The sequence below is a fragment of the Mustelus asterias genome, chromosome 2 (genome assembly GCF_964213995.1).
Source record: "Mustelus asterias chromosome 2, sMusAst1.hap1.1, whole genome shotgun sequence".
Lineage (NCBI taxonomy): Eukaryota > Metazoa > Chordata > Chondrichthyes > Carcharhiniformes > Triakidae > Mustelus > Mustelus asterias.
The window spans coordinates 74,365,073-74,392,419 of record NC_135802.1 but is presented as its reverse complement, the minus strand read 5'-3'; the positions used below and the strand labels follow the sequence as shown (position 1 = coordinate 74,392,419).

Genomic DNA, 27,347 nt, shown 5'->3' with positions numbered 1-27,347 from the left:
CACAACCCTGCCACAGCAACCTTTGCAGGATGTGCCTGATCATCGACACAGATGCCATCATCTCATGTGAGAACACCATCCACCAGGTACACGGTACATACTCTTGCAACTTGGCCAACGTTGTCTACCTGATACGATGCAGGAAAGGATGTCCCGAGGCATGGTACATCGGCGAGACTGTGCAGACGCTACAACAACGGATGAATGGACACCGCTCGACAATCACCAGGCAGGAGTGTTCCCTTCCTGTCAAGGGCATTCAGCCTCTGATCTTCGGGTAAGCGTTCTCCAAGGCAGCCTTCAAGACACACGACAACGGAAAATCGCCGAGCAGAAACAGAAAGCCAAGTTCCACACACGAGGACGGTCTCGATCGGGCTCTTGGGCTCATGTCACGCTACCTGTAACCATTTGGCCTCGGCTTGCAAAATCTTACTAACTGTCCTGGCTTAAGACAATTCACACCTCTTTAACCTGTGATTATCCCTCTCTCCACTCACATTGTCTGCACCCGTAAAGACTTGATTACCTGTTAAGACTCGCATTCCAACCTTTATCTTCTAATTGAGTCTGTGTCTATATATGCCCTGTTGTGAACCCAACTCTCCACTCACCTGATGAAGGGCAGCGTTCCGAAAGCTCGCGCTACCAAATAAACCTGTTGGACTTTAACCTGGGTGTTGAGACTTCTTACTGTGAAGTAAAGTAGGTCTGGAATAACTTTAAATCAACAATCCCATTTAGACTGTTAACCCTGGTTGGTCATACTAGGTCACTGCAAGATATTTTGATTGGGCAGTCATCAAAACTAGCATCTAGTTGAGTATGTGCTGAAGTTAAGTACTACAATGAAACCTGCAGTATTCAGTATAGGGTGCACAGAATAAATTTGTTTTCTTGTTCTTCAGTATATTTTAAAAATGTAGTATGCAAGCAGGAATAAGTCACCTGGTCAGATTACATTTAGATTACTGTCACTAGCTCTGGTTACTGAAATTCCAAGCAATGCAGGACATGTTTCTGACTGGAATAATTTAATGTTCTATAGTGAGATTTAGCAACGTAACTGTGTTTACTTACAGCAACGCTTTCAGATAAAAAGTGAAGACGATGCCAGTTTTGTTCTGAAGGTTACAAAGGCTTTCAAGGATGCATTGATTAGTTACTATCAAAAGAAAGAAACTGTGAGTATTTTGAAATTCTTCCACTAGATGATCCACGAGTCTACATGTAGCGAAAGGTTCAGAGCTCAAGCTTGCATTAAAATTATATATTTTTATAGCAATTGCTCTTTTTGGTTCTTGTAGTAATATGTGAACTGCTTTATCGCTTAAGAGGTTGCATTTCTCATTTCGGGTTTTTATTTTCAGCTTTCTTGCTCATCACAATTGTTGCAAATATTTCTTGGTTAAATACTCTGCGGTAACCAGAAACAAAATGCTGTGTTCCTTCTCATCAATCTGAATGTGCCATGTAGAGAACACATGCCATGCACAGCAAACAAAAGTTAGAGGTCGCATTGTTGCACTGATGCGTGGCAGCTATCATAGATATCATAGAATCCCTACAGTACAGAAGGAGGCCATTCAGCCCATCGAGTCTGTACTGACCACAATCCCATCCAGGCCCTATTCCCGTAACAGCACACATTTACCCTGGTAATCCCCCACACAGTACACTCAATTTAACATGGCCAATCAACCTAACCCGCACATCTGTTGAATATAGTGTTAAATATCTGCAGTGTGTCTCAAAAGTTCATTTTTATTAAGTGATAGCTCTGGCTTTAGACCTGTGGTGTACATACCATTCTCAGGTATAAATGTAATTCATTTGCAGCTGAATGGTACCTAATTTAACACTGATTTAAAGGGAGTTTTTTGGTGGTTTTCTAATTTATGTAGCAGCAAGTAGATGGCCCCGTGCGAGGAATGAAGGTACACACCAGCATTATTAATTTATTGAATTATAATCAATGACAGTAGTCAATAATTATACCTTTTGGATTGGAAAGAAATTTAGAAAGCTAATAAAAGGCAGCACACTATTGGTGCTGTGTTTGCATTGTTTGGTTTCCAATTTCAAATGGATACTTTTGCACGCCGCCCCAGAGGGTAGGGAGTTTGTTTTTAACATGTTTTAACACACTTTTACATGCGCTGTCTCTTTCTACCATCGCTACCTGGAAGGAGGCAACATCGTGATTGGTGCTGGGCAAGTCCAGAGTGGTGTAGGTTTGAGCTGGATCAAATCGGTGTTCTCTCCAGAGTGAGTTACAATGTCATCATTGATGACAAGATGACTTGAACTCTATCTGCAAAGTAGTGAACTCAATTACTTGTCTTATACAGGCATACAGGATTACTGATTCCCTGCTTTTCTGAATAAAATCTGTCAAGGAGTAGTCACAGTAAAAGATTTTGCTGCTTAATGTGATGTAATGAGTAGGTGCTACTTCATTAAAGTTTTAATCTTGCAGAACAATCAATGTGAGTTTTTTCTTGTTTTGTGTGTGTGTTTGTTTTGCATTCTCTTGCACTCTTGACATTTGAAAGACCATCTTAAAGATTGATCCATTGGAAGTGCATCAAGAAGCTTAATCTGTGTCACCCTATTTACACAAGCACCCACTATGTCAAATAGAGGTCTCACTCCGCAGTTTTTCACAATAGGATGACTTGCAACTGAAGAAAATGTGTATTCATCAAACTTTCTAACTCTATCAGCACTAAAATGTTGTCATTAATTCCTTGCATTGTAAATCGACTTGGTAAGGGGCTGAGGCACATCTTGTTTCTACTGTCAAAACCAACCAGATTAGGATCTTCTATTATGTGGAAGGAATTGTTCTGTACCATCTGGAATTAACATTTGAAGAGGTTTTGTGCACACTTCCAGTTTTTGGTTTGGAAGGAGACCTTTATACTACATTTCAGTTCTGCGTAGAAGCGATTGTGTTATATTTCTGTACAGCTGAGGTTTGGGACAAATTGCCTCGGACTTCTGTTTCTTGTTCTGACCTCTGAAATTGCTTGCCAAGATAATGTTAAATGCCTCTTTAATATGGAGATTGCTTCTTTCTCCATAAATACCTGGATTGTTTTACAACTGACAATCATCAAGACAGATAACTTGCGTGCCGTTAACCATTGACATTTATTAAGATTGCTGTGAATGGAAAATGAAGATAAATATTCACGATTGCTTATCTTATAATTCCTCCAGCTACACCATTTTCTGGTGGTAGTTTGGCCCTTTGCCAGAACCCGAGATGGAAAGGAAGAAGATTTTTGTTCAGTTCTGCGTGGGCTGGATGGTGTTGCTTGGTACAGCATACTTCCAGGTTTCATGTTACAATTGTTCTGAACACACAATCTGGATAAATGTGAATGCTTTTTCCTTCAGCACAACAATTACAGGGATGAAACCAAATAAAAACAGAAAATTCAGCAGGTCTGGCAGCACCTATGGTGTGAGAAACAATGTTTCAAGTCCGTGTGACTTTGTATATTCTTCTAAGTTCAAACAGTAAATATATAAATTCCAAATGAGGGTCTTCAGTTGATGTTGCCAAAATCATCTTCCATTGAATCACTAAGCTTTGCTGCGAATGAGGAAAATACTGTAACCTATTTTAGTCCCTATCATTAGACAACTATTCCTATGTAAAGGAAGAAAGAGCTTGCATATATCGTACGTTGCCATAATGTCGAAAGTACTTCACATCAGGTAATTATTTTCAAGTGCAGTGCCACATTGCAAACATAAGTGTGGCAGCAATTTTGAACAGCAAGATTTCACAAAAGGCAATGAGATGAATGTTCTGATCCTTTATTTTTGGCAAACTGTATCAGTTGAAAGAATATTGGTTAAAACACTTTGCAAATTTCGCTTTTTACATCGTGCAATGATCTTGAACACTCAACAGTATATTCATATGGATAGCACCTGTGACAGTTCTATCCTGATACACTGGAGTGCCAGCCTAGATTATGTGCTCAATCCTTGAGTGGAGTTTGAAATTGCCAGATTCCAAAAGTGATAAGAAATAGAGGGGCTTCACATATAAGGAGGCAGCCGGAAGATGTGCATTAGAGTTTGTCATTCTGAGCTGTGGAGTAGGTGTTTGGAGGAGAATCCTGACATTCAGCAGAAAGCAGCACCCAGTTTCAGCAGTTGGTTCAGGAACTGCTAGGAAACGACCAAAAGCTTTCCTGAAGTCTATTTAACAGCGCACTGGGCAAGGAATTTCCTTATGTCGCTAATGCCTCGCCAAGAGACTTTCTTCCAGTGGTACTTCTGTCAGACTATACATACTGCTAAGGGCTTCAGAAGAGCCTCTTTGCTTCTCTCAAACTTCATATGTGAGTTATTTAGTTTCCTGTCTCAAGACCAGAGTACATCAAATTGTTCCTGCTGTACAGTTTAGTTTTTTAAGTTTTGGATGATTACTACCGTTACCCACGCTTGGGAATAAAAACTTGTTTCCATGCAGTCGGGTGAGTTTTTTTATTTGATCTAGAAGTAGATTGTCTTTGCTAATTTGGACATCGAGGACTATCATCTAAGCAATTTGAAGTGAAACTAGTTGCGTTAAATTGTGAGTAGATCTGAAGGATGCTCACTGCAACAATTCTGTCAATACTTGTGACATTGTCTACATTTTTAGTGTTTATGGTGCGGAATGCTGCAGTTCAAATTATCTGCACCAAATAGAATTTCCAAACAACTGATCTAATTTATCTTAATCAAAATAGTTGATTTTGACCTCCGGTATTCAAAGTTACTACTTTTTACTTTAACAACCAGGCAGCCAGTTTCGTGCTAATATGGAATTTGGTTCATCCAGAACTTTAATTTTAAACTGACATGGGGTTGAAATCTCAATCTTCAAAGTGTTCCAGATTCAATTCATATTTTTCTCACTTAAACTTTGAAATCAAAAATATTCTTCTGCTTGCAAGTGAGGTTTTTGGTTCCAGTTTTGATTCATAACTTAATGGTTATGAATCAAACCAGTCACGCTCTTGGTTGATTGTGTTAGATACTTTTGATATTCTGTTAAGGCCTTCACTTCTGACAATGGAGAGTCCGTCAAGCCTTGCACACAACACACATCCGTGAAAAGAAGCTTCATAAGACTATTTGAAACTTGCATGTGTTTAGAGTTCTTGTTGTTTCTGGAACCCTTGCCAGAGGAAAATATTGCTGAAATAGCTCTAATATTTTACTGGAACAAAGTAATGCACTCTTCTTCTTGATATGTTCTTGTATTGTTGTGGAACTCCAGATGGCTTATGTCATGCCACAGGAAAACTAAATTGACTTGCAGATCATTTTTCAAGAATATGTTCAACTGGTGCAGTTGGAAAATAGTCTACTGTGATCGCTTCTTCAACTCTCCCCTTGATGCTTTTGTTTTTGCTGTCTTGTTCTCTCCACTAGGCAGACAGCAGGCTGCCTTTGAATGGAAAAGGAAACTTGCATATATTTTCTAATTCTTCTCCCACAGATGTATTGACCCCACATCACACACTGGACTCTTAAAGACAGACATTTTGAAAAGAAAATATATTTTGAAATTTAAATCCAGAATTTTCCATTTTTGCTGCAAATTTCAGAATTGGCTTTATTGCAGTGGAGTTACAGCTAAAATGAATAAAGGAACTTGAAAATCAATACCACTTGGGATCTCTGTGTTTATTTATTTCACTGAACTCAAGTATCATACTCTGATCTTCTATTGATTACCAAAGGTACTTGATGGATAATCCCAGTGAACTTTATTTACAGTCAGCCTAAAATGCTCTTAAATTGTATTAAATAAACTCGAACTGGTTTTCTTCGTTTGAAAAAAAACTATGTTCTTATGCTTTGTTTTTTTTTTAACTAAACAGTGTCTTCGTAGTTCTAGCTGTATCCCATTTCAAAACTTTTTTCCCTTGCCCAACCTCAAAGGATCCAGCCACGAGGCCAACATTGGATCAAAGAACTGCAAGATCCTCCGGTATACCAGATGACTATTCCAGATATAATCCTGATGTGCCAGCTTCAGCAGTACGAGGCTCAGAAAGCCCAAGAGGTAATTCAGATTTGAAAGTTATCAGCAACATCTCTGTTTACAGGTGCCATCAGGCAAACCATATTACCTCTTACCTCAATGGTATCTCAGTTGACCAATTGAGGACTTTGCCTGAAATTTAGCTTGGATTTTCAGGTAAGTGGGATGACAGCAATTGAGGACAGCACCTGAAACTATGTTCAAAAGCCATTTAAGATCCTAATTTATATTCTGGATCAAAAGTTCAGATTCCTGCAGTCTGTTATGGCTTGATCTGGCACACCAGCCCAGTCCAGTCTTTGGATTAGTTTCAGAAATGATGACTGAAGTGCATCATTCTGGACCCAAACCAGTGTTCTTCTGCAATATTGGTTTGGGTTCTGAGGTTAAGGACCCAGTGCTGGGATCCACGTGCTGATCTCGACTACAACAGCCAGTTGTGTTTGTAGATTTTGCACCCAAAATCAACAAATCAGTTGCCCAAGATCCATATTTATCCATGCTAACTTCATTGTACCTTGGGCATACTCCTCCATATAACTCAGTGGATTTGGAGCTGAGTTTCCACCTGCAAATTGCACTTTGCAATCTCAGGTTGGAGTGAGTCCTTTTTTGTATTCAAGGTACTGAAGGTTAAAACATTTAAGTCCTACTTGCCAGCTGTTATAGTGATACCACCACTGTCAATCGGCAGTTGCAGTCACTTTGGTCCCAACTTCCAAGAAAACCCTCAGGAGCACTTTTTGCTTAGCTGATCTTGGGTGTACTACTAGTTGCTTATGGTCTATCTTTATGCATACCTGCATTTTTCTACCTTGGGGTAGTTTCTATCAGTGGACTTGGAATTGTATTCCCAGCTGCAAAATCTGTCCATTGCAAAACTAGGTTGGAATGTAATTCAACCTTGTCGTTCTTTAAGGCTAAATCTGCCTTACTTACAAGCAGTCCCAGCTTTTGGAGAGGCACCACTGCCACTATTCAGCAAATTCATTCGCCTTGGCCCAATATCCAAGAAACTCCTCTCACCCACAGAACAAACAGAATGCTTTCTTCGATATCAAGGAAGAAGACCATTTTTCATTGAACTCCACTTCTGTTTATGTCAAATTTATTTGGCTTTAATGAACAAATGGCTTCAACCTTATGGCACTTTTCCATGAAAAGAATGCTTAAACAGCATTCTTTAGTAGCCAGGTGCTGATAGCATTCTGTAATGTCAAGGATCAAATGGAATCTGAGACTAATTTTTGAAGGTTACACGAGCTGCCCTACTCCATTTGTCTCCTAAATGCATGGAGCCAAATTTTGTCCCTGAAACTGCAGGAACCACATGACTTGTCTTACTGGCCCAGCTGAGTTTCCATCTGCAAAGGCACCACCTAAATTTAATAGGATTGAGCGATGCAGAGAGATCACATTTCCATTTGAGTTGCACCCTTTGGAGCACCTTGTGAAAGCACAGAAGTACCTTTTTATATATTGACATTCGAGTTGGGAGAACTTAATGGTGCTGTGACTTTTATGCCTTCACTGGTGCCTGTGATGACTCCATTTGCTGAGGCCAGGTCAGGTATCCTGTAACTATTAATGGTGAATGAATTCAACCAAAAAGCCCCTCTGAACAATCTGTAGTTTCAACATTGATTGTTGACTGTAATAACTCTGAGAGCCTGTGCAACTGGTGTTTATTTAATACTGTCAGCAGAATTCACTGTCTCGTATGAGATGTAATCCACATTGAGAAGCGATGACTCTGGAAATGTTTCGGATGTCTTTAGCTTCCAGTTGATGCATCTTTGTAAATTTGTTCCACTCAAGCTTACATCACCAGCTGCTGAACATATTCCCTAATATCCTTTCCTTCTAGCTGGAAAGTACTGTTAGTTCTGGTTCATCAGGTACCTATGTAGACTTGTGAAGCTGACTAAAATGCAGTTGAAGGCATCTGTTAATGACTGAAAATGAAATTCAGTTTGTCTGTTATTGGCTGATTCCCAACACTCGCATTTGTGCCTGTGCATTTATCAAATGTCACCAAGGGCTTGGTGATTTGAGTCAGACATGGTAAGTAATTATCTGGAAGATTTCAGAGACAATCCAACATGAGCCTAAGGTTCACCAACATTTTTTATAGTTGGGCTTTAAATACCTTCGCTTCAACTGATATTTGTGCCACGTAAAATGGAACATGATGCACTGCATTTGTTCCAGGACACTACTTTAGCAATGGTTTGTGCCTCCAAGATCTAATAGAGAGCATGAACCTATTATTTTTTGGGTGTGATTAAAAGCCTGCGATTGAGTCAGATTCCAATAGTGCAGGTTTCTCGCTCAAATATTAAATGAGTATTCTGCACATATATGCTCTGGTGTGGCAGTGGTTGGCAAAGGGTGTTGTATAGAAACATTTTTCACCCTTAAAAAAAAAAATCTGCTTCAAGGACAGGAAAAGTGCCAGTTTTAATCCTGTACCTGCTGCTGGTAATTTCCAAGGACAGAGACTCAGACCTACTCTCAAGCAAAGAAAAGCAAAACGGATATTTCAAGATCAATGTGCTTGAGGAGCCCCTGGTCTGATAGTCACTACATCCTGAGGAATTTAACCTACAGTATTGATCTCAATTATGCTAACCAAAAATGGCCAAATATTTGTGCCGTCAAGTAAGTGTTCATGATTGTTGCCAGTACAAGAATACTGGTCAAATCACATCTGTAGATTTCATGGGTTGAGTGAATGCCCATAACGCAGGAACTGGTTCACCCAGATCTGCTAACCAAAAATGGCCAAATATTTGTGCCGTCAAGTGTCCATGATTGTTGCCAGTACAAAAATACTGGTCAAATCACATCTGTAGATTTAATGGGTTGAATGAATGCCCATAACTCAGGAACTGGTTCACTCAGATCTGCTAACCAAAAATGGCCAAATATTTGTGCCGTGAAGTGCCCATAATTGTTGTCAGTACAAGGATACTGCTCCAATCACACCTGTAGACTCCATGGGTTGAATGTGCACCCATAACTCAGGAACTAGTTCAACCAGGAACTGGTTCACCCAGATCTGCAGTGGTTTAAGACCACAATTCTGTTGTTAACATTTCTAAGCTGCCAGCAATTGGACTTATGTTACTGACAAACTTGGCATGGCAGAGAACTGGTGAGGACAGCCAGCACGCAATTCTGATAAAATACTTTGAGCATTTGATTCTATTAATCAGGTTTTGAAAAAAAAACAGTTGTTTTGGTGTAGATATTTCAGATTTCATTATGGTGTTTGTAGCTATGAATTTCTGGACGTGGTTTAGCATTTTCACCACGTCAAATTTAAAAGTCTACTTCATCCGAGGTTTTGAAAATGCAACTTGTAGCACCTAATGTTACATTGCATTGCTTGTTTTATAATGGGATATTTGGGTAGTGTTTTGCTATAATTTTTCAGACCTGGCATCACTCTCCATTTTATTGTAACAAAATTTACTTGTGTTCTATTTTGCTCCTTTTTAGGCAGTTATGATTGGAAGCAGAATACTTTGGCAACAAACGTGAGACCATTACTTGAATCTTCATCGTACCTATCCTCTGCCACTCCTGCCAGAAATTCTGCACTGTATCCCTCTTCAGGCAGGGGCTATTCGTCAGATTACAAATCTGGTATTCAGGATGTAAACTGGGGCATGAATACAAGCATGACCAATACCTACTTTGGTCGCTAATTCATTGCAAGCGTGTATACAGAAAACGGTGGATGGTTGGGGCTGTGCATTCTGAACGTGGCACAACTGCAGCACAGCACAAATTGATCTCTTATTCTGTAACTTCTTCCCTGACCATCTGTTTTGCAATTGGTGTATTCTTTTGTATTTGTTTCTCCAGTAGCTAGCATCTCTTTAAAGGTTAACTATGTGATTTCTGCTCTAAACCAAGCCCAAGCTCTCAATTCGGCTGAAATTCAATGAAATAGTATATTCCCCTGCTACCCTTTGTCATCAGTTGAAAAGCAAGTAGTAACGTCTAGAAGCAATACTATAAATAGTTTGCCTTTTTTCTCCTGTCATTGAATACTATATGTACAAAACTTGGTGCTTAGAAGAACTAATTTCAGGAGTGAAGTGTTATTTTTATCTCCACAGGCACTTGCATCCATTCCTCAAACTTTCACATTATCTGTGCAAAGGTCAATGTCATAGACATTGAAACGTGTACTCCATTTCAACTTTCTCAGCAAGCTAACCTAAAAGGCAGTTTGTCCTAAAAATGATGGTAGTCCTATGTGACCATCACATACAAGCCCCATCCTGTCCTCACGCTACATCAACAAGTGTACTTGTAAGCTGGTATCATAGGCAATCAGGAACAAGAACTCTGGCTGCCAGCACTATCTTCCCCACAACTTCTTTCTTAGGGATATTGATGTGTGTTGCCACGATTGTCTGAAATGGGATCAACCAATTCTGCAGAGACCAAAGGCCCTTGTTAGGCTGTCTAATTCAGCCATATACTATGGTATGTTTACAAGTTTAAAAGAGGGAGAGATACATTTCTACAGTTTAACCATTTTGTGCCCTGTATAAACTTGTGCACATGATACAATCTGTGTCCATTTTTTTTTAAAAAAGCCAATTAAAATGAATATTTAGAAATCAAACATGCACATTTTAATGTTCAGTTCAAATAGTAAGATATTTTAGAACATAGTCGTAAATAAAAGTTGTAACTTTTTATAATAATTGGCGATGGGCAGCTTAGGAATATGCTGTTTTTATGTTCACTGATATTTACCACACTGGCATTCTAACTGAGACATTCAGCTCACAGTTGCAGTTTAAATTGCTTTGTGCATCAGATGCCAACTGACAATGCCATTTGGAGGGGAGCAAAAATTAATGATTCAGCTATTAGAACTGGTATTGAAGGCATTGGGGAAAGTATCCCAGTCCTCTGCAAACTAGTTTGCGTTGAGTGGGAGGCCTGAAAAGGAAAAAACATAAGTTTATTACCCTATTTTAAAGAAGAGCTTCTAAATCCTCTCCTGGCTGTGTTGATTTGGGCAGGTTTTGGTAAATATGCAATATCAGGTTCTGAGCTAAAGCTGGCCACTGATGCACAAAGATTTGGTTTGGTATACATTCAATACAATAATAAAGGAGTTTTAAGGCAGTTATGGTATCAAATTTAATGCACATCGGCCAATGCAAAATGTAGTCAAGTTAGGCAACATGTCTAAATCAACAGTTTTGGGAACATCTCCCCCCGCTCCCCCACCACTACCACCATCACCTTGATGTGAATGCGGTGGTGGTGGGAAAAATACTTATTTATCTGGATGCAAGTAGCTTGACTATTTTGGTAAACTTTTGGATAACGACATGACTGAAGTGTTGAAAGGCTACTTTTTAGGTGACCTATAAAACTTTTTGCTGTAGTATATATAATATATGGAAGAAACATTGGGTGACTGAAGATGTTTCTCTGTTAGGCATGGAACAAAAGTGTGCATGCCTGGACTTTATTTCGTTGGTGTTGCATTGGTTGTCTTGATTATAGATGAATGCTTTTTAATTTCAAGATCCTTGGTGTTCTTATACACCTAATTAGAAATGTCCATAAGCTGATGGCTGTTTTGATGTACAAGTGTTTGTTAACCAATCGTTTGAATATTACATTTTCCTTGTAGCTTCTAAATTGCACACTTTTCATCGATTTATATTTGCAAATTCATTTTGTAGGAAATATTTGATATTAGAAAGCAGAATTGGAGGAATATGTGATCATAGATCATTTCTTCTTTTGGATTGTTCATGGTACCTAAGTTTTGACTAATACACAAGTAATACTGTGCATTTCAGAAGATTTGGAACTGTGAATTCAGACCTGTGAAACTGTTTCACTTTGAATCCTTTAGCTTCAACTTGTGTGTGAATTCACATGTGAAAGCAAATTATGTCCTTAAGGAACCTTATTGTTTTGTGATTGTTTTATGAATTGTAATTAAACAGCGTTTCCAGTAATGAAATGTCATACCATTTTAAAAAAATTCCCACTCTTGATTTCAAGAGTAATTAAAAATGTGTTATTTTTAGATTCAAACGTGCAACCAAAATATATTGCTAAAATACTTAAAGATAATGTAAGTGGTTCCACTGATGGCTCAGCCAGTTATTGCACCATTTTGAGCATTGATGTTCAAATCTCAGTGTTGAGTTACCCAGTCTTAGTTAGGACACTATAATTGGTTGTAGCACCATCAGTTAGAGAGGGGAATATTGACTCTGGTTTCTATTCCTGATCACAATTCAAGGATTTTTGCAAAAGTGTTTGGATGTCAGTATTGACTTGGTTTAGTGCTAATCACAACTAGAGTGTCTTCCTGCAGTTGATGCATTTGCTAATTACTTTGAAGATATGCATGCATAATAACTAATTGGCAACTACTGCCCATACATAGTAAGGAAAGGACAGGAAAAAATTGTCCAGAAGGTTGAAAAGTGCAAGGATTTCCAATTTCAATACTAGTGCTCTAATCTGCAGACAATTGGAAACAGAAGCACATGTCTACTAACTACTAAAACAAATCCTTAAATTGAACTATATGTTGGAGGGGAAATGCTTCTTGTGGTATAGCTTAGTTGGGAAAGGGTTAGAATGGAGGACGTGTACTTTGCCACAGAGGAGCTAAAATATTGATAAATTGGATATCTTGGTTACTGCATGAAATCTCAATGGTTTCTTTTGGGGATCTAAATTATGGTTGGCTATTTTTGAGCTATGGAGGAGCCTGTTGAAAGCGCAGGAAAACTTGTTCACAAAACATCGTGAAATCTACAAACTCCTGAATTTCTTAGATTGAAATGGCAATTAAATGACCATACTTGTATGGTCTAATAATTACTTTCCTCATAGGTCCACTCTACAGAGATTCAAAATTGCGTGGATCTGTTTTCTAACTAGGCCATTTTTCAATCTGTGAAGCATTATTCCACATAATGTACATTATATTCTGTTGCCAAGCATCAACAGGCCTATATCTGAAGGTCATGAGGTCTCAATGCTGTTGCATGCAAATTTCATTTAGAGGCTATTAGATCTTAAGAACATCTGGCTCCTGAAGTAAATTGGATTTTTTTTCTTGGGAACATTTCTTTGTAGATTGGAATTGAGTTTTTTTATTTGAGCTTTGCACAGAAAGTATCTGAAGTGCAACAAGTTTGTTTTAAAATATGTAAGTATTTGGTAAATAGCTTTTCCTCTTTCAATTAGTATGGAGATTGCATTTATGATCAAAATGTCACTGAAACATTTTTGCTTTTACTTTGAGTTTTGGTTACATGGCTGATGAAAATAAGGATGTGTCCTTTTTGGGAAGAACAATGAGCCATTTTGTGAAAAGTGTACTTCCTTTGAAAGTACAGTTAATGCTAAGCCACAGTGATGCTCAATGTGAAGCTGCAGGAAAAGTGATCTATGTTCTCACTTCCATTTCTGAAATTTTTGTAAAGTTCATACATGTTTCATCATTGTTTAAATGTGGTATTTGCTTCTAAAGAAACGAAAATAAATCGAAAATTCCAACATTGTGTTTAGTACAATTTCTTTGCAATCTGTCAGTAGGTGAGTAAAAATTTTGATTTTGTGTAGGACTGGAAAGATGATTTTTAAATGTTTTGTCATGTTGCTAGCTAGGCCCTTAGTTCAAAACAGCATAGTGGATGTTCCTACAACACATGATACAAACACACTGTTGCCTCAGAGTTGGTGATGGAGGCAGCAAATGTTTAAGGGGTGCCACTCAACTGGGCTACTTTGTCCTGGATGGTGTCCAGCTTCCTGAGGGTTGTTGAAACTGCACTCGTGCAAGCAGAGAGCATTCCATCACACACTCCTGACTTGTACCTTGTAAATGCTGAACAGGCTTTGGAAAGTCAGCAGGTGAGTTATTCTCCTCAGAATTCCCGATCTCTGCCCTGCTGTTGTAGCCACAGTATTTATATGGCTAGTCCAATTCAATCTTGTCAGTGCTAAACCCAGGATGTTGATTATGGGGGAGTTTAGTAATTTGAATGTCATGGGGACACGGTTAGATTGTTTATTGTTGGAAATAGTCATTGCCCTGCACTTGTAGGACAAGAATGCGACCTGCCACCTTGCAGTCCAAGCCTGAATGTTGTCCAGAGACTGCTTCAGTATCCAAGTTACGAATGGTACTGAACATTGTGTAATCATCAACAAACCGCCTCATTCCTGATCTTACAATGAAGGGATAGTCAATGCTGAAGCAGCTTTGATGGTTGGGCCTAGGATACAACCCTGAGGGATGTCTCCAGCGATTGCACTGAACCTCATGCAACTACAACCATCATCCTTTGTGCTAGGTATAACCCCAGCCAATGGAGAGTTTTCCCATCATATCTATTTTCTCCCCTCCTGTCGCTGCAAAATGCAACCTTGTTTTCCCTGATCATCAAGAATGAGCATCACAGTTTCCAGTAAAAAGCTTGGAAAGTTGAATATCAGCTAGAATGTTAGTGAATATTACTATTTTTAAATGACAATTACTATGGTTGTGCAATGTACATTTTGTAATACCACTTCTTTGACTTCAACTAAAGCACTGTAATTTATTCCTTGGGCGTGTAGATGAGAAGCCTTGCAGAATCTAATCCTTGGCCTGCAATATTTTTAAATTATTAAGCTCTGCTTTTCCTACTTGCATGGTAATGTTATACATGTCCATCCTAAATCTTTCCCTCCATATGAGCACACTGGAGCATATTTATGGCCCGCTTCAACCTTGCCACATAGTCTTTTCATAACTGTCACCAGCCATAATCATCATTCCTTCTTGGATCAATAGTTTCTCCCCAGGACCAAATCATTTACAAGCACACTTCTTACAATCTTAATTGCCTAGCATTCAGCCCTCTGCTCAGTCTCGGGGGAATGGTTAGATTCTCTTTGGTTGGAGATGGTCCTTGAGTGATGCAAATATTATTTCTCACTTTGGGGCGGCACGGTGGCACAGTGCCTCACAGCTCCAGGGACCTGGGTTCAATTCACGGCTTGGGTCACTGTGTGGCGTTTTCACATTCTCCCATTGTCTGTGTGGGTTTCCTCCGGGTGCTCTGGTTTTCTCCCACAGTCCAAAGATGTGTAGGTTAGGTTGATTGGCCATACTAAATTGCCCTTTAGTGTCCTGGGATGTGTAGGTTAGAGGGATTAGTGGGGTAAATATGCGGGGTTGTGGGGATAGGCTCTGGGGTGGGATTGTTGTCAGTGTGGACTCTGGGCTAAATGGCCACCTGCACTGTAGGGTTTCTTAACAGCCCAAGCATGAATGTTGTCCAGGTCTTGTTTGCATATGGGGGTGGCTGTTTGTGTAATCATCTGTGAGCAGCCCCACTTCTGAACCTGTGTTGGAGGGGACATCATTGAAGTAGTGGAAAATGGTTGGCCCTGGAGGAACCCAAATTGAGCATCAGCAAGTAGGTTATTGCTTCCCTAGTGTCACTTAATAGCACTGTTGATGACCCTTTCCATCACTTTACTGATAATGGAGAATAGACTGATGAAGTGGCATTTTGAGTTGGATTTGTCCTGCTTTTTTTGTGTACAGGATGTACCTGGACAATTTTCTATGTTGCTGGGTAGATGCTTGTACTGGAACAGCTTGGCAATGCAAGTTATGTAGCATGGGGCCCATAGTCTTTGCAGTATCCAGTGCTTTCAGCTGTTTTTTGATATTGCTTGGAGTGAATTTAATTGGCTGAAGACTGGCATTTGAGATGCTGGGGATCATAGCAAAGTGATGGAAGGTATCATCGACAAGTCTAAGTGACACTTAGCAACAACCTGCTCTGGTGGTTTCTGGTGCATCCATTTAGATCCAATCTTCATTACAATCTTCATTGGTTCAGACATGGACAAAAGAGCTGAATTACAGAAGTGAAATGAGTGACTCCTTGACGTCAAGGCAGCATTTGACGGAGTATGGCCACAAGGAGCCATAGTAAAATTGAAGTCAGTGGAAATCTGAGGGAGGTTTATACTGATTGGAGTCATACCATTGTTTGTACACATTCTTTTGATGTTTTTGTAAATGACTACCCTGTACACAGCTGATCTAGCTCTGAGCTTACATTCCCATATGATCATGTGTCTTCTGGGGAAGTTCTACATGGTTTTGAGTTTGACCATCTTCTAGTGAGATGCCATCTCCTATAGACCAATACTGCTGTATTGCTGACTGTTTGCTGCATCTTACCAGACCATCCCAGGATCACTTGCTAAGAGAGCACCTATAACTCTTCTTTGCTTGGCTAATTCAATTTGATTCCGTTTCAGTGGTGGCAAAAACTCACCAATCACGCCCACAGGATCAGTAAACCAGAAGTTGGCTCTGCAAAAAGATTCCACAACTAGGTCTAATTTAGGGATTCAACACACAACAATCAGCAGTAACACAGTGCTGGTCACGTGCTACTCTACATCCAAATTACGTGAAATGTACAGAATTTGCACATTCTTTCAAAGCAATATTGCAAAACCACCCTCCCCCAAAGATTACAAACAGTAAGAGTAAACATACAGGGTGGCTCTGAAAAATATTTACAAAAAAGATAGATCTCCATTATTTAATATTTTAAGAGTATGTATAATGTGTAGGTGGCTTGCTAATCTTCCGGGATGTGATGGAATATTTTTTCCGAAGACCTAGACTCGTTACTTCGGTGTCCTTAAGCAGGTTCAAAGTCCCTATGTTCAACGATTCAATAAGGTCCAGGCTGATCTGGTTGTAGCCTTAATTCTACTTCCCTCGCTGCTCCCCATAACCTTGTGGATCAAAAATCTGTTTACCTTGAATAAAATCAATGACCCAGCCTCCACTGGGGAAGGAAATTACACACATTAATGACCCTCTTAAAAAGGTGACCTCTGGTTTGTGTCCCCCAGTTCCAATATCCCCAACATGGAAACATCCTCCTGGTATCTACCTTGTCAAGTCCCTCAGGATCTTGTGCATTTCAATAAGATTTCTTCTAAACCCCAATAAATATATAGGCCCAAACTGTTTGGTCTTCATAGGATAAAACCCTTCATTCCAGGAATGAGTTGAGTGAACATTCGCCATTCTGCTTCTAACATTTATTTTTTGAAATAAGCAGACCAAAACTGTACACCGTATTCCAGATATAGTCTCATCAATACAGCTGCAGTAAAACTTCCTTGCTTTTATATTCCATTCCATTTCAATAAATACTAACATTCTATTTGTTTCTTTCAAACTACTTGTACCTACAAACTAACGTTTTAACGTCCAGATCACTCTATACCATTGTATGGTGCAATCTCTCCATTTTAAATACTATACTGTTTTTCTATTTTTCCTTCCATATTGGACAAGTTCACATTTACTCATGTTACCCTGTCAAACTTTTGCCCCTTCATTTAACCTATCTATAGGCCTTTGCAGTCCCCCATCTCCTCTTGACAACTTACTTTCTTACCTATCTTGGTATCGTAAGAAAATTTAACATCTGTACATTTGGTCAGTTCATACAAATTATTGTAGATAGTTGAGATCCCAGCACTGATCCCTGTGGCAGTCCACTAGTTAGCTTGCCATCACGAAAATGACCCCTTTAGCCCTACTCTATTCCTATTATCTAACCAATCTGTTTGCTCTGTATTCTGACACGTGAAATGTGAACTAAAACAACCAAGGGAACTTCTCAACTCTTATCTCTCAGAGCTTCCATCCCTGAGTAGGTGTGACTTTTTCTGCTGTAGTCAAACAAGTGTGTACACCATTTTGAAACAACTGCCATTTTGTAACATTCACAAAACATTTGTTAGTGTTTAACTTAACCCTAGCTTTCCTGGTTGTCTTCATGGCTTCATGTGGATGAAACATAACATATGAAATAGGAGCAGGAATACGCCTTCTGAGTCCGCACCAATGTTCACATAGATGGCTGATCCAGAGGCTTATCAAGTGACTGAGGCTGTTGCAGAAGTCTCTTCTCCTGCAGTGCTCTGCATACAAGAGACCTTGGCTATCACTGCCTCCTCCTCCTGCTGTGGTGACCACCAGTGTGTGAGCCTAAGCCTAAACTAGATCTATGAACCACCAAGGTGTGTCTTTCGGGACTGGTGGAGGGTGAATTCTGTAACAACCGTACTGGTGGGAAGTCATCTTTGTTCTCTTCCAGGGCCTCCTGTGGGCTGGGGATGACCTCTGATGCAGGAGCTGGCCTCACTCTTGCTCTGCTGGCACTTAGAATGGAGAGAGGAGAGAATGGACAGCTACTTCAGCTGGCTCAAACTGGGATTTCATCAATCACTTTGATTTTCCAAGGTTGTCTGGATTATGTATACTTCGCTAGATGGTTGGGTGATGCTGACATCATTTGGCACAGGTGTGGTCATGGTCCTCCCCTGCCAGCTCGATGCCCTGCTGTTCATTTTGTGTGAAAGGATGGAGCTCAGGTACTCTATCCCCCGCCCCCCAATCTGTTTTCTCCCGAACTCCCTCCTTTTGTGGGCCACCTTCTGCATAGAGACAGGTATAATGATTGTGAGCTTTTATGATGAAAGAGCAAGTTTTAGGCTGCTAACTGACCTTGTCTCTCCCTTAAACCTCATCACCATATGCATGGCATAAGTGAGTGAGGTGGAATTATCTCCAGTTGCCTGGACGAGTGCAGTTCCTAGATACTCAAAGCTGGACGCCATCCACGACAAGGCAACCTGCTTGATTGACACCCCATCGTGCACCCTCAACATTCAGTCCCTCCACCGCCGATGCAGAGTGGCAACAATGTGTACTGTGTATGAGTATGTGTTGGTGTGGAGGGGTGAGTGAAAATTGTGAGACTGGAAGTAAGATGCTCAGCCACTCCAGCCCTTGCACACACTGTCACGTCCTCAAATTGAGAATACCCTCCATTTTGTGTGGCATTATCACTGTGCTAAATGGGATAGACTTCGGACAGATCTAACAACTCAAGACTGGGCATCCATGAGGTGCTGTTGGCCATCAGCAACAGCATTATTGTACTCAACCACAATCTGTAACCTCAATGCCTGCTATATCTCTTCTCCCCCCCCCCCCCCCCCCCACCCCACCATCACCCCTGCTCTGCCATTACCAACAAGCCAGGAGATCAACCCAGGTTCAGTGATGAGTGCAGGAGGCATGCCAGGAGCAACACCAGGCACACCTAAAAATGAGGTGCCGACCTGGTGAAGCTACAATATAGGACTAGCATGCCAGTGATAGCCAAAGCTGAGTTATTCCACTACCAATGGATCAGATCTACGTCTGTAGTCCTGCCACATCCAGTTGGGAATGGTGGTGGATAATTAAACAACTCACTGGAGGAGAAGGCTCCACAAATATCTCCATCCTCAACAATAGAGGAGTTGAGCAGGTCAGTGCAAAAGATGAGGCTGAAGCATTTGCAACAATCTTCAGCCAGAAGTGCTATGTGAATGATCCATCTTGGCCTCCTCCAATCCACGTAATATTAAGAAACAGCTGAAAGCACCGAGCCAAGCTGTTCCACTACAGCTACAACACTGGCATCTATCCAGCAATGTGGAAAATTGCCCAGGTATGTCCGATACACAAGAAACAGAAAAACTTCAACCCAGCTAAATACCGCCCCATCTACTCACAATCAGTAAAGTGATGGAAGGGATCTTCAACAGCGCTGTTAAGTGGCACTTTCAGCAATAACCTGCTCATGGATCCTCAGTTTGGGTTCCAGCAGAGTCACTCAGAACCTGACCTCATTATAGCCTTGGTTCAAACATGGACAAAAGAGTTGAGGCGAGAGTGACTGCAGTTGACATCAAGGCAGTGTTTGCCTGCTTATGGCACCAAGGAATGCTAGCAAAACCGGAGTCAATGGGAATTGGGGTAAACCCTCTGCTGGCTGGAATTATACCTGGCACAAAGCAAGATGACTGTGGTGGTTGGAGCTCAATCATCTCAGCTCCAGGAAATCACTGCAAGAGTTCCTCAGGGTAGTGTCATAGGCCCAACAATCTTCAGCTGCTTCTTCGTTTAACTCCCATCATAAGGTCAGAAGTGGGGACACTTGCACAATGTTCAGCACCATTCACGACTCAGATACCAAAGCAGTCCATGTCCAAATGCAGCAAGACCTGGACAATATCCAGGCTTGGGCTGACAAGGGGCAAGTAACATTTATGCCACACAGGTGCCAGGCAATGACTATCTCCAACAAGAGAGGATTTAACAATCACCCCTTGACATTCATTGGCATTACCATTGCTGAATCTCCCACTATCAGCAGCTTGGGGGTACCATTGACCAGAAACCAAACTGCATCTGACATATAAATACTGTAGCTACCAGAGCAGGTCAAAGGCTAGGAATCCTGCAGTGGGTAAATCATCTCGATTCCCCAAAGCCTGTCCAAAAGTCAGGAGTGTAATGGAATACTCTCCATTTGTCATAAGACCGTAAGACATAGGAGCAGAATTAGGCCACTTGACCCATCGAGTCTGCTCCACCATTCAATCATGGCTGATTTTTTTTTTCTCATCCCCATTCTCCTGCCTTTTTCCCATAACCCCTGATCCCCTTATTAATCAAGAACCTATCTCTGTCTTAAAGACATTCAATGACCTGGCCTCTACAGCCTTCTGCGGCAAAGAGTTCCACAGATTCACCACTCTCTGGCTGAAGAAATTCCTCCTCATCTGTATTAAAGGATCGTCCCTTTAGCCTGAGGTTGTGTCAGGATGAGTACAGCTCCAACATTCAAGGTGAACACTATCCACACACAGCAGCCCACTTGATTATCAAGGGAGAGAACAGGACTGGCATTGAGAGGATCAACCGTGAACATATTAAATGGCAGAGCAGGCCCCATGGGCCAAATGGCCTACTGCACCAATTTTCTATGTTTCTATGAACAGCAATGTATTTTTAAGTCAGGATGGTGTGTGGCTTGGAGGAAAAACTGAAAGTGGTGCTCTCATGCCTGCTGCCCTTGTCCTTTTATGTGGTAGAAATTGCAGGCTTGGGATGATCAGGCTTGCATGATCAGACTTTTATGTCCATAAAGTCTTCAATGGCTGAATCCAACAACAGGGTAGTGTAAGATTTTGATAATAGTATATTTTTTAGTGGTTTTGTATAGGATGGACTAATGTTAATTAACTTTTAAGTTAGCCACTTTTGATTTGAATTTGATTTGATTTATTATTGTCATGTATTGGGATACAGTGAAAAGTATTGTTTCTTGTACACTGTACAGACAAAGCATACTGTTCACCGAGTACATAGGGGAGAAGGAAAGGAGAGGATGCAGAATGTAGTGTTACAGTCATTGCAAGGGTGTAGAGAAAGATCAACCTAATGCAAGGTAGGTCCATTCAAAAGTCTGATGGCAGCAGGGAAGAAGCTGTATTTGAGTCGGTTGGTACGTGTCCTCCGACTTTTATATCTTTTTCTCCAAGGGAAGAAGGTAGAAGAGAGTATGTCTGGGGTGCGTGGGGTCTTTCATTATGCTGGCTGCTTTTCCACGGCAACGGGAAGTGTAGTCAGTGTCAATGGGTGGGAGGCTGGTTTGAGTGATGGACTGGGCTTCGTTTACGAACCTTTGTAGTTTCTTGTGGTTTGGGACAGAGCAGGAGACATGCTAAGCTGTGATACAACCAGAAAGAATGCTTTCTATGGTGCATTTGTAAAAGTTGGTAAGAATCATAGCAGACATGCCAAATGTCTTAGGCGTTGATGGGTTTTCTTAACTTTTGTGTCGGCATGGAGGGACCAGGACAGGTTATTGGTGATCTGGCCAACGAAAAACTTCAAGCTCTTGACCATTTCTACTTCGTCTCCATTGATGTAGACAGGGGTATGTCCTCCACTATGCTTCCTGAAGTCGATAGCTATCTCCTTCATTTTGTTGACATTGATGGAAAAATTGTCGTCACACCAGTTAATCTGATTCTGTATCTCTTTCCTGTACTCCATCTCGTCATTAAGATCCCACCCACTACGGTGGTGTCATCAACAAACTTGAAAATCGAGTTGGTGGGGAATTTGGCCACACAGTCATAGGTGTATAAGGAGTATAGTAATGGGTTGAAGACACAGCCTTGTAGGAACCGGTGTTGAGGATGTTCGGGGAGGTGGTTGTTCCTTACTGATTACAGTGTGTGGGTTAGTTCAGGATCCAGTTGCAGAGGAAGGTGCCGAGCCCTCGGCCAGAGAGTTTCATAGGAATTATGGTATTGAAGGCTGAGCTGTGGTTGATAAATAGGAGTCTGACATAGGTGTCCTTTGTTATCTAGGTGTTTCAGGGTTGAGTGCAGGGCCAGGGAGATGGCATCTGCTGTGGACCTGTTGCAGTGGGAGACAAACTGTAGTGGATCCAGGCAATCTGGGAGGCCGGAATTGATTCATGCCATGACTAGCCTTTCAAAGCACTTCATAATGATGGATGTTTGATTTGATTTTGATTTGATTTATTATTGTCACATGTATTAACATACAGTGAGAAGTATTGTTTCTTGCACGCTATACAAAGCATACCATTCATAGAGAAGGAAACGAGTGCAGAATGTACTATTACAGTCATAGCTAGGGTGTAGAGAAAGATCAATTTAATGCGAGGTAAGTCCATTCAAAAGTCTGACAGCAGCAGGGAAGAAGCTGTTCTTGAGTCAGTTGGCATGTGATCTCAGACTTTTGTATCTTTTACCCAACAGAAGTTGGAAGAGAATATAATCTGGGTGCGTGGGGACGTTAATTATGCTGGCTGCTTTTCCGAGGCAGCGGGAAGTGTGGACAGAGTTAATGGATGGGAGGCTGGTTTGCGTGATGGACTGGGCTTCATTCACGACCCTTTGTAGTTTCTTGCGGTCTTGGGCAGAGCAGGAGCCATACCAAGCTGTGATACAACTAGAAAGTGGTCTAAACTGTTGATTTGAAAAGCTATGTTGACAAGAGATAATTTGATAAATTGAAAAAATATAATAACAATGGTAAAAAGGGCAGTGTTCATTTGTGTCCAGCTCACACTTGGTCTCGGGTGCTCACTCACTCAGTGGCAGAGTGGTTAGCACTGCTGCCTCACAGCACCAGGACCCAGGTTCGATTCCACTCTTGGTGATTGTGGGGAGTTTGCACATTCTCTCCATCTCTGTGTGGATTTCCTCTCGGTGCTCTGATTTCCTCCCACAGTCCAAAGATATGCAGGTTAGGTGGATAGGGCGGCACGGTAGCACAGTGGTTAGCACTGCTGCTTCACAGCTCCAGGGACCTGGGTTTGATTCCCGGCTTGGGTCACTGTCTGTGTGGAGTTTGCACATTCTCCTCGTGTCTGCGTGAGTTTCCTCCCACAGTCCAAAGATGTGCGGGTTAGGTTGATTGGCTATGCTAAAAATTGCCCTTAGTGTCCTGAGATGCGTAGGTTAGAGGGATTAGTGGGTAAATATGTAGGGCTATGGGGGCAGGGCCTGGGTGGGATTGTGGTCGGTGCAGACTCGATGGGCCGAATGGCCTCTTTCTGTACTGTAGGGTTTCTATGATTTCTATGATTGGCCATGCTAAATTACCCCTTAGTGTACCAAGATATGTAGGTTAGGGCATTAGTGAGGTAAGTGCATAGGGTTAAGGGGATAGGGCCTGAGTAAGATGCTCTGTTGGACAGTCATGCAAATTTGAGGGCTAAATGGCCTTCTTTTCATTTTATGGCTTCTCTGTGGCTGGAAAGAGATGTGCATTTCTTTGTGAAGGAATGTAAACTTCTGCAGTTTATGACCAACAAAGCCGAGGTTATTGTAAGGTGGGATGACATGAGATGATTTGCGTCCTGTAGTCAAATTGGAGGAGTGAATTTGGACCATCTCCAAAAAAAAGGAAGGAGGAATGGGAGACTGGGGAAAGAAATCGTAATCCTTATTGGCATAGTGATACCGTAACTCATATGAACACAATTCAACATCACGTCAATGACAAAGACAAAGAAGATGGACATAGCCTGTGCTGACATCACCAAGACTTTCTGGGATCTTGAGAGATGAGAAACTTCTATGTTATCTACACTGCCTCTTGTTAAGTAAATGTAGAAAATCGTGTTTAATAAATTCTACTTGTTTTATACACACTAGTTACTTTTATCTTGTATGTCAAGCACAACTGAGGACCTTTGTGTTGGAAATTAAAAATTCGGACCTTAGAGTTTGTTTTAATTAGAAGGGATTTAAACCTCAAAACAAATTGACGCTCGAATGTGGGGCTTAATTACCCCCAGAAATTGTGAAAATGTTTGGATTAAAATGAAAAATGATCTTGGACATTAAGCAATAATTATAAAGAGAATCATCAGGCCTATTAAATTCCCCATTTTCTATTGTATCTTGGTTGAACTGGCTGATAAAAATAGAAATAAAGGCCCAGCATCCTCATTTGACATTAGAAAAGTAATTCCTGCGCGAATACAATGGAGTTTGAACTTCTGAGTTGAAGCTGCAGGTTTACCTATTATCCCATGAGTTGCCAACTGCTTGTTTTGTGTTTTCAACATAAAATCTTCACAGCTGGCATATCTGTTTCGTTTGTCATTGTGCTGCTGATCAGCATGACATGGTTAGGGCAATATTCCAATGCTCTCCTGATTGGCCTCCCATTTTTCACCCAACGTAAGCTTAAGCTTATCTAAAATCCTGTTGCCCTTGTGTTAAAATCCTTCCATAGCCATGTCCATGCCCTCCCCTATCTTTGTAATCATTTCCAGATCTATAACCTCTTAAACTCTGAATCAGTCCAATTTGGCTTTTGTTTCCTCCGGGTGCCCCGGTTTCCTCCCACAGCCCAAAAGACGTGCTGGTTATGTGCATTGGCCATGCTAAATTCTCCCTCAGTATACCCGAATAAACGCTAGAATGGCGACTAGGGGATTTTCACAGTAATTTCATTACGGTATTAATGTAAGCCTACTTGTGACACTAATAAATAAACTAAACTTTTTCTTTGGTTCTAATTTGAAACTCAATACAAGCTCCAAGAACAGCATCGCTCCTTCCATTATGCACTTTACAGCCTTTTGAATTCAACATTGCATTCAACAATTTCAGACCATAATCTTAGCTCCTATTTGTATCCTTTTCTTTGCATATGTTTTAGACTTGTTTTTCTCTTGGATCATAATTGCTTTTGGATCGCAACTGATCTTCATTTTGATATTCACACCTCTTCTTGACACGTCTTCCTTGTTCCAGTACCACTTCCTTTGGCCTGGCACCTGAGGTCATCTAATCGCTCTTGCCTTCCATTCTGCCACAGGCCTTCCTTTTTGTTCAATTTTCATCCTTCCCCGATTCACCTTCTTAAAACTATTACATTTCTAGCTTTAATACAATCGATATACTGTGAATCTGGATATTTGAAATAGAAATACAAAATGCTGGAGAATCTCAGCAGCTCTGGCAGCATCTGTGGAGAGAGAAAAAGGGTTACTGCTTTGACCCAATTCACAAAGAAGTTAGTTAAGTAAACACAGAAGATATTCACCTGGCCTGCTGCCTCTCTTCCTCCTAGTCACCTCAACATTCATCAGTGTTTTCCTGCTGCAAGGGAACTCGACTAATTGAAGTTGAATGCCGCTCTTCCATGCCTACTGATAGCTGCATATTTGAGTTATCAGGCTGATTGGTGCCCATAGACACTGGCTGACAAGGAGCCTCCCAATTGTTGTGCTCCTGGCATGTTGTGTTTAGAACATAGAACATTACAGCGCAGTACAGGCCCTTCGGCCCTCGATGTTGCGCCGACCTGTGAAACCAATCTAAAGCCCATCTAACTTACACTATTCCAATATCATCCATATGTTTATCCAATGACCATTTAAATGCCCTTAATGTTGGCGAGTCCACTACTGTTGCAGGCAGGGCATTCCGCGCCCTTACTACTCTCTGAGTAAAGAACCTTCCTCTGACATCTGTCCTATATCTATCACCCCTCAATTTAAAGCTATGCCCCCTCGTGCTAGCCATCACCATCCGAGGAAAAAGGCTCTCACTGTCCACCCTATCTAATCCTCTGATCATTTTGTATGCCCCTATTAAATCACCTCTTAACCTTCTCTCTAACGAACATAGCCTCAAGTCCCTCAGCCTTTCCTCAAAAGACCTTCCCACCATACCAGGCAACATCCTGTTAAATCTCCTTTGCACCCTTTCCAATGCTTCCACATCCTTCCTATAATGCAGCGACCAGAACTGTACGCAATACTCCAAGTGCAGCTGCACCAGAGTTTTGTACAGCTGCAACATGACCTCATGGCTCTGAAACTCAATCCCTCTACCAATAAAAGCTAACACACCGTACGCCTTCTTAACAACCCTATCAACCTGGGTGCCAACTTTCAGGGATCTATGCACATGGACACCAAGATCTCTCTGCTCATCCACACTGCCAAGTATCTTACCATTAGCCCAGTACTCTGTATTCCTGTTACTCCTTCCAAAGTGAATCACCTCACACTTTTCCACATTAAACTCCATTTGCCACCTCTCAGTCCAGCTCTGCAGCTTATCTATGTCCCTATGTAACCAGCAACATCCTTCTGCACTGTCCACAACTCCACCGACTTTAATGTCATCCGCAAATTTATTAACCCATCCTTCTACGCCCTCATCCAGGTCATTTATAAAAATGACAAACAGCAGTGGCCCCAAAACAGATCCTTGCGGTACACCATTAGTAACTGAACGCCAGGATGAACATTTCCCATCAACCACCATCCTCTGTCTTCTTACAGCTGGCCAATTCCTGATCCAAAACGCTAAATCACCCTCAATTCCATGGCTATCCCATGCATAGCACTGTATTGAATGCCTTATGACAGACCAAGTACACAGTATCAACAACATTAAGCTAATTGACCCTGTTACCTCTTCAAAAACACTCCAGCAACTTGGTGAAACATGATTTCCCTTTTAGAAATCCATGTTGGCTCTTCTTAATCAACCCACATTTTTCCATGTGACTACTAATTTTACCCTAAAGAATTGTTTGGAAGCTTGCCTGCTCATATTGGACTCCAATCATCTCCACAGATGCTAGCAGCCCGGCTGTGCTTTCCAGCACTTTGTATTACATTTCTAGATTTTCCTAGTTCTGATGAAGGGTGGTGGATCTAACATGTTGAATTCTATTTCTTTTTGCACATATGCTGCCAGACCTGCTGCTGACCATTCCCAGCACAGTCTGACTGCATCCTACATTTCCCAGAAGCTCCAGTGGGAG

At 41.1% G+C, this 27,347-nt stretch overlaps 1 protein-coding gene across 1 annotated transcript in view; it reads left to right on the top strand.

The window, feature by feature from the left end:
• The window catches only part of LOC144509030 (uncharacterized), a 70,928-nt gene extending 57,298 nt beyond the window's left edge, over nt 1-13,630 (top strand). The window contains exons 14-16 of the mRNA XM_078237292.1: nt 1,083-1,184; nt 5,959-6,082; nt 9,566-13,630. Coding sequence (XP_078093418.1) covers nt 1,083-1,184; nt 5,959-6,082; nt 9,566-9,774 — 435 coding nt within the window. The 3' untranslated portion in view covers nt 9,775-13,630. The remainder of the gene's footprint in view (nt 1-1,082; nt 1,185-5,958; nt 6,083-9,565) is intronic.
• The last annotated feature ends 13,717 nt before the right edge of the window (nt 13,631-27,347 follow it).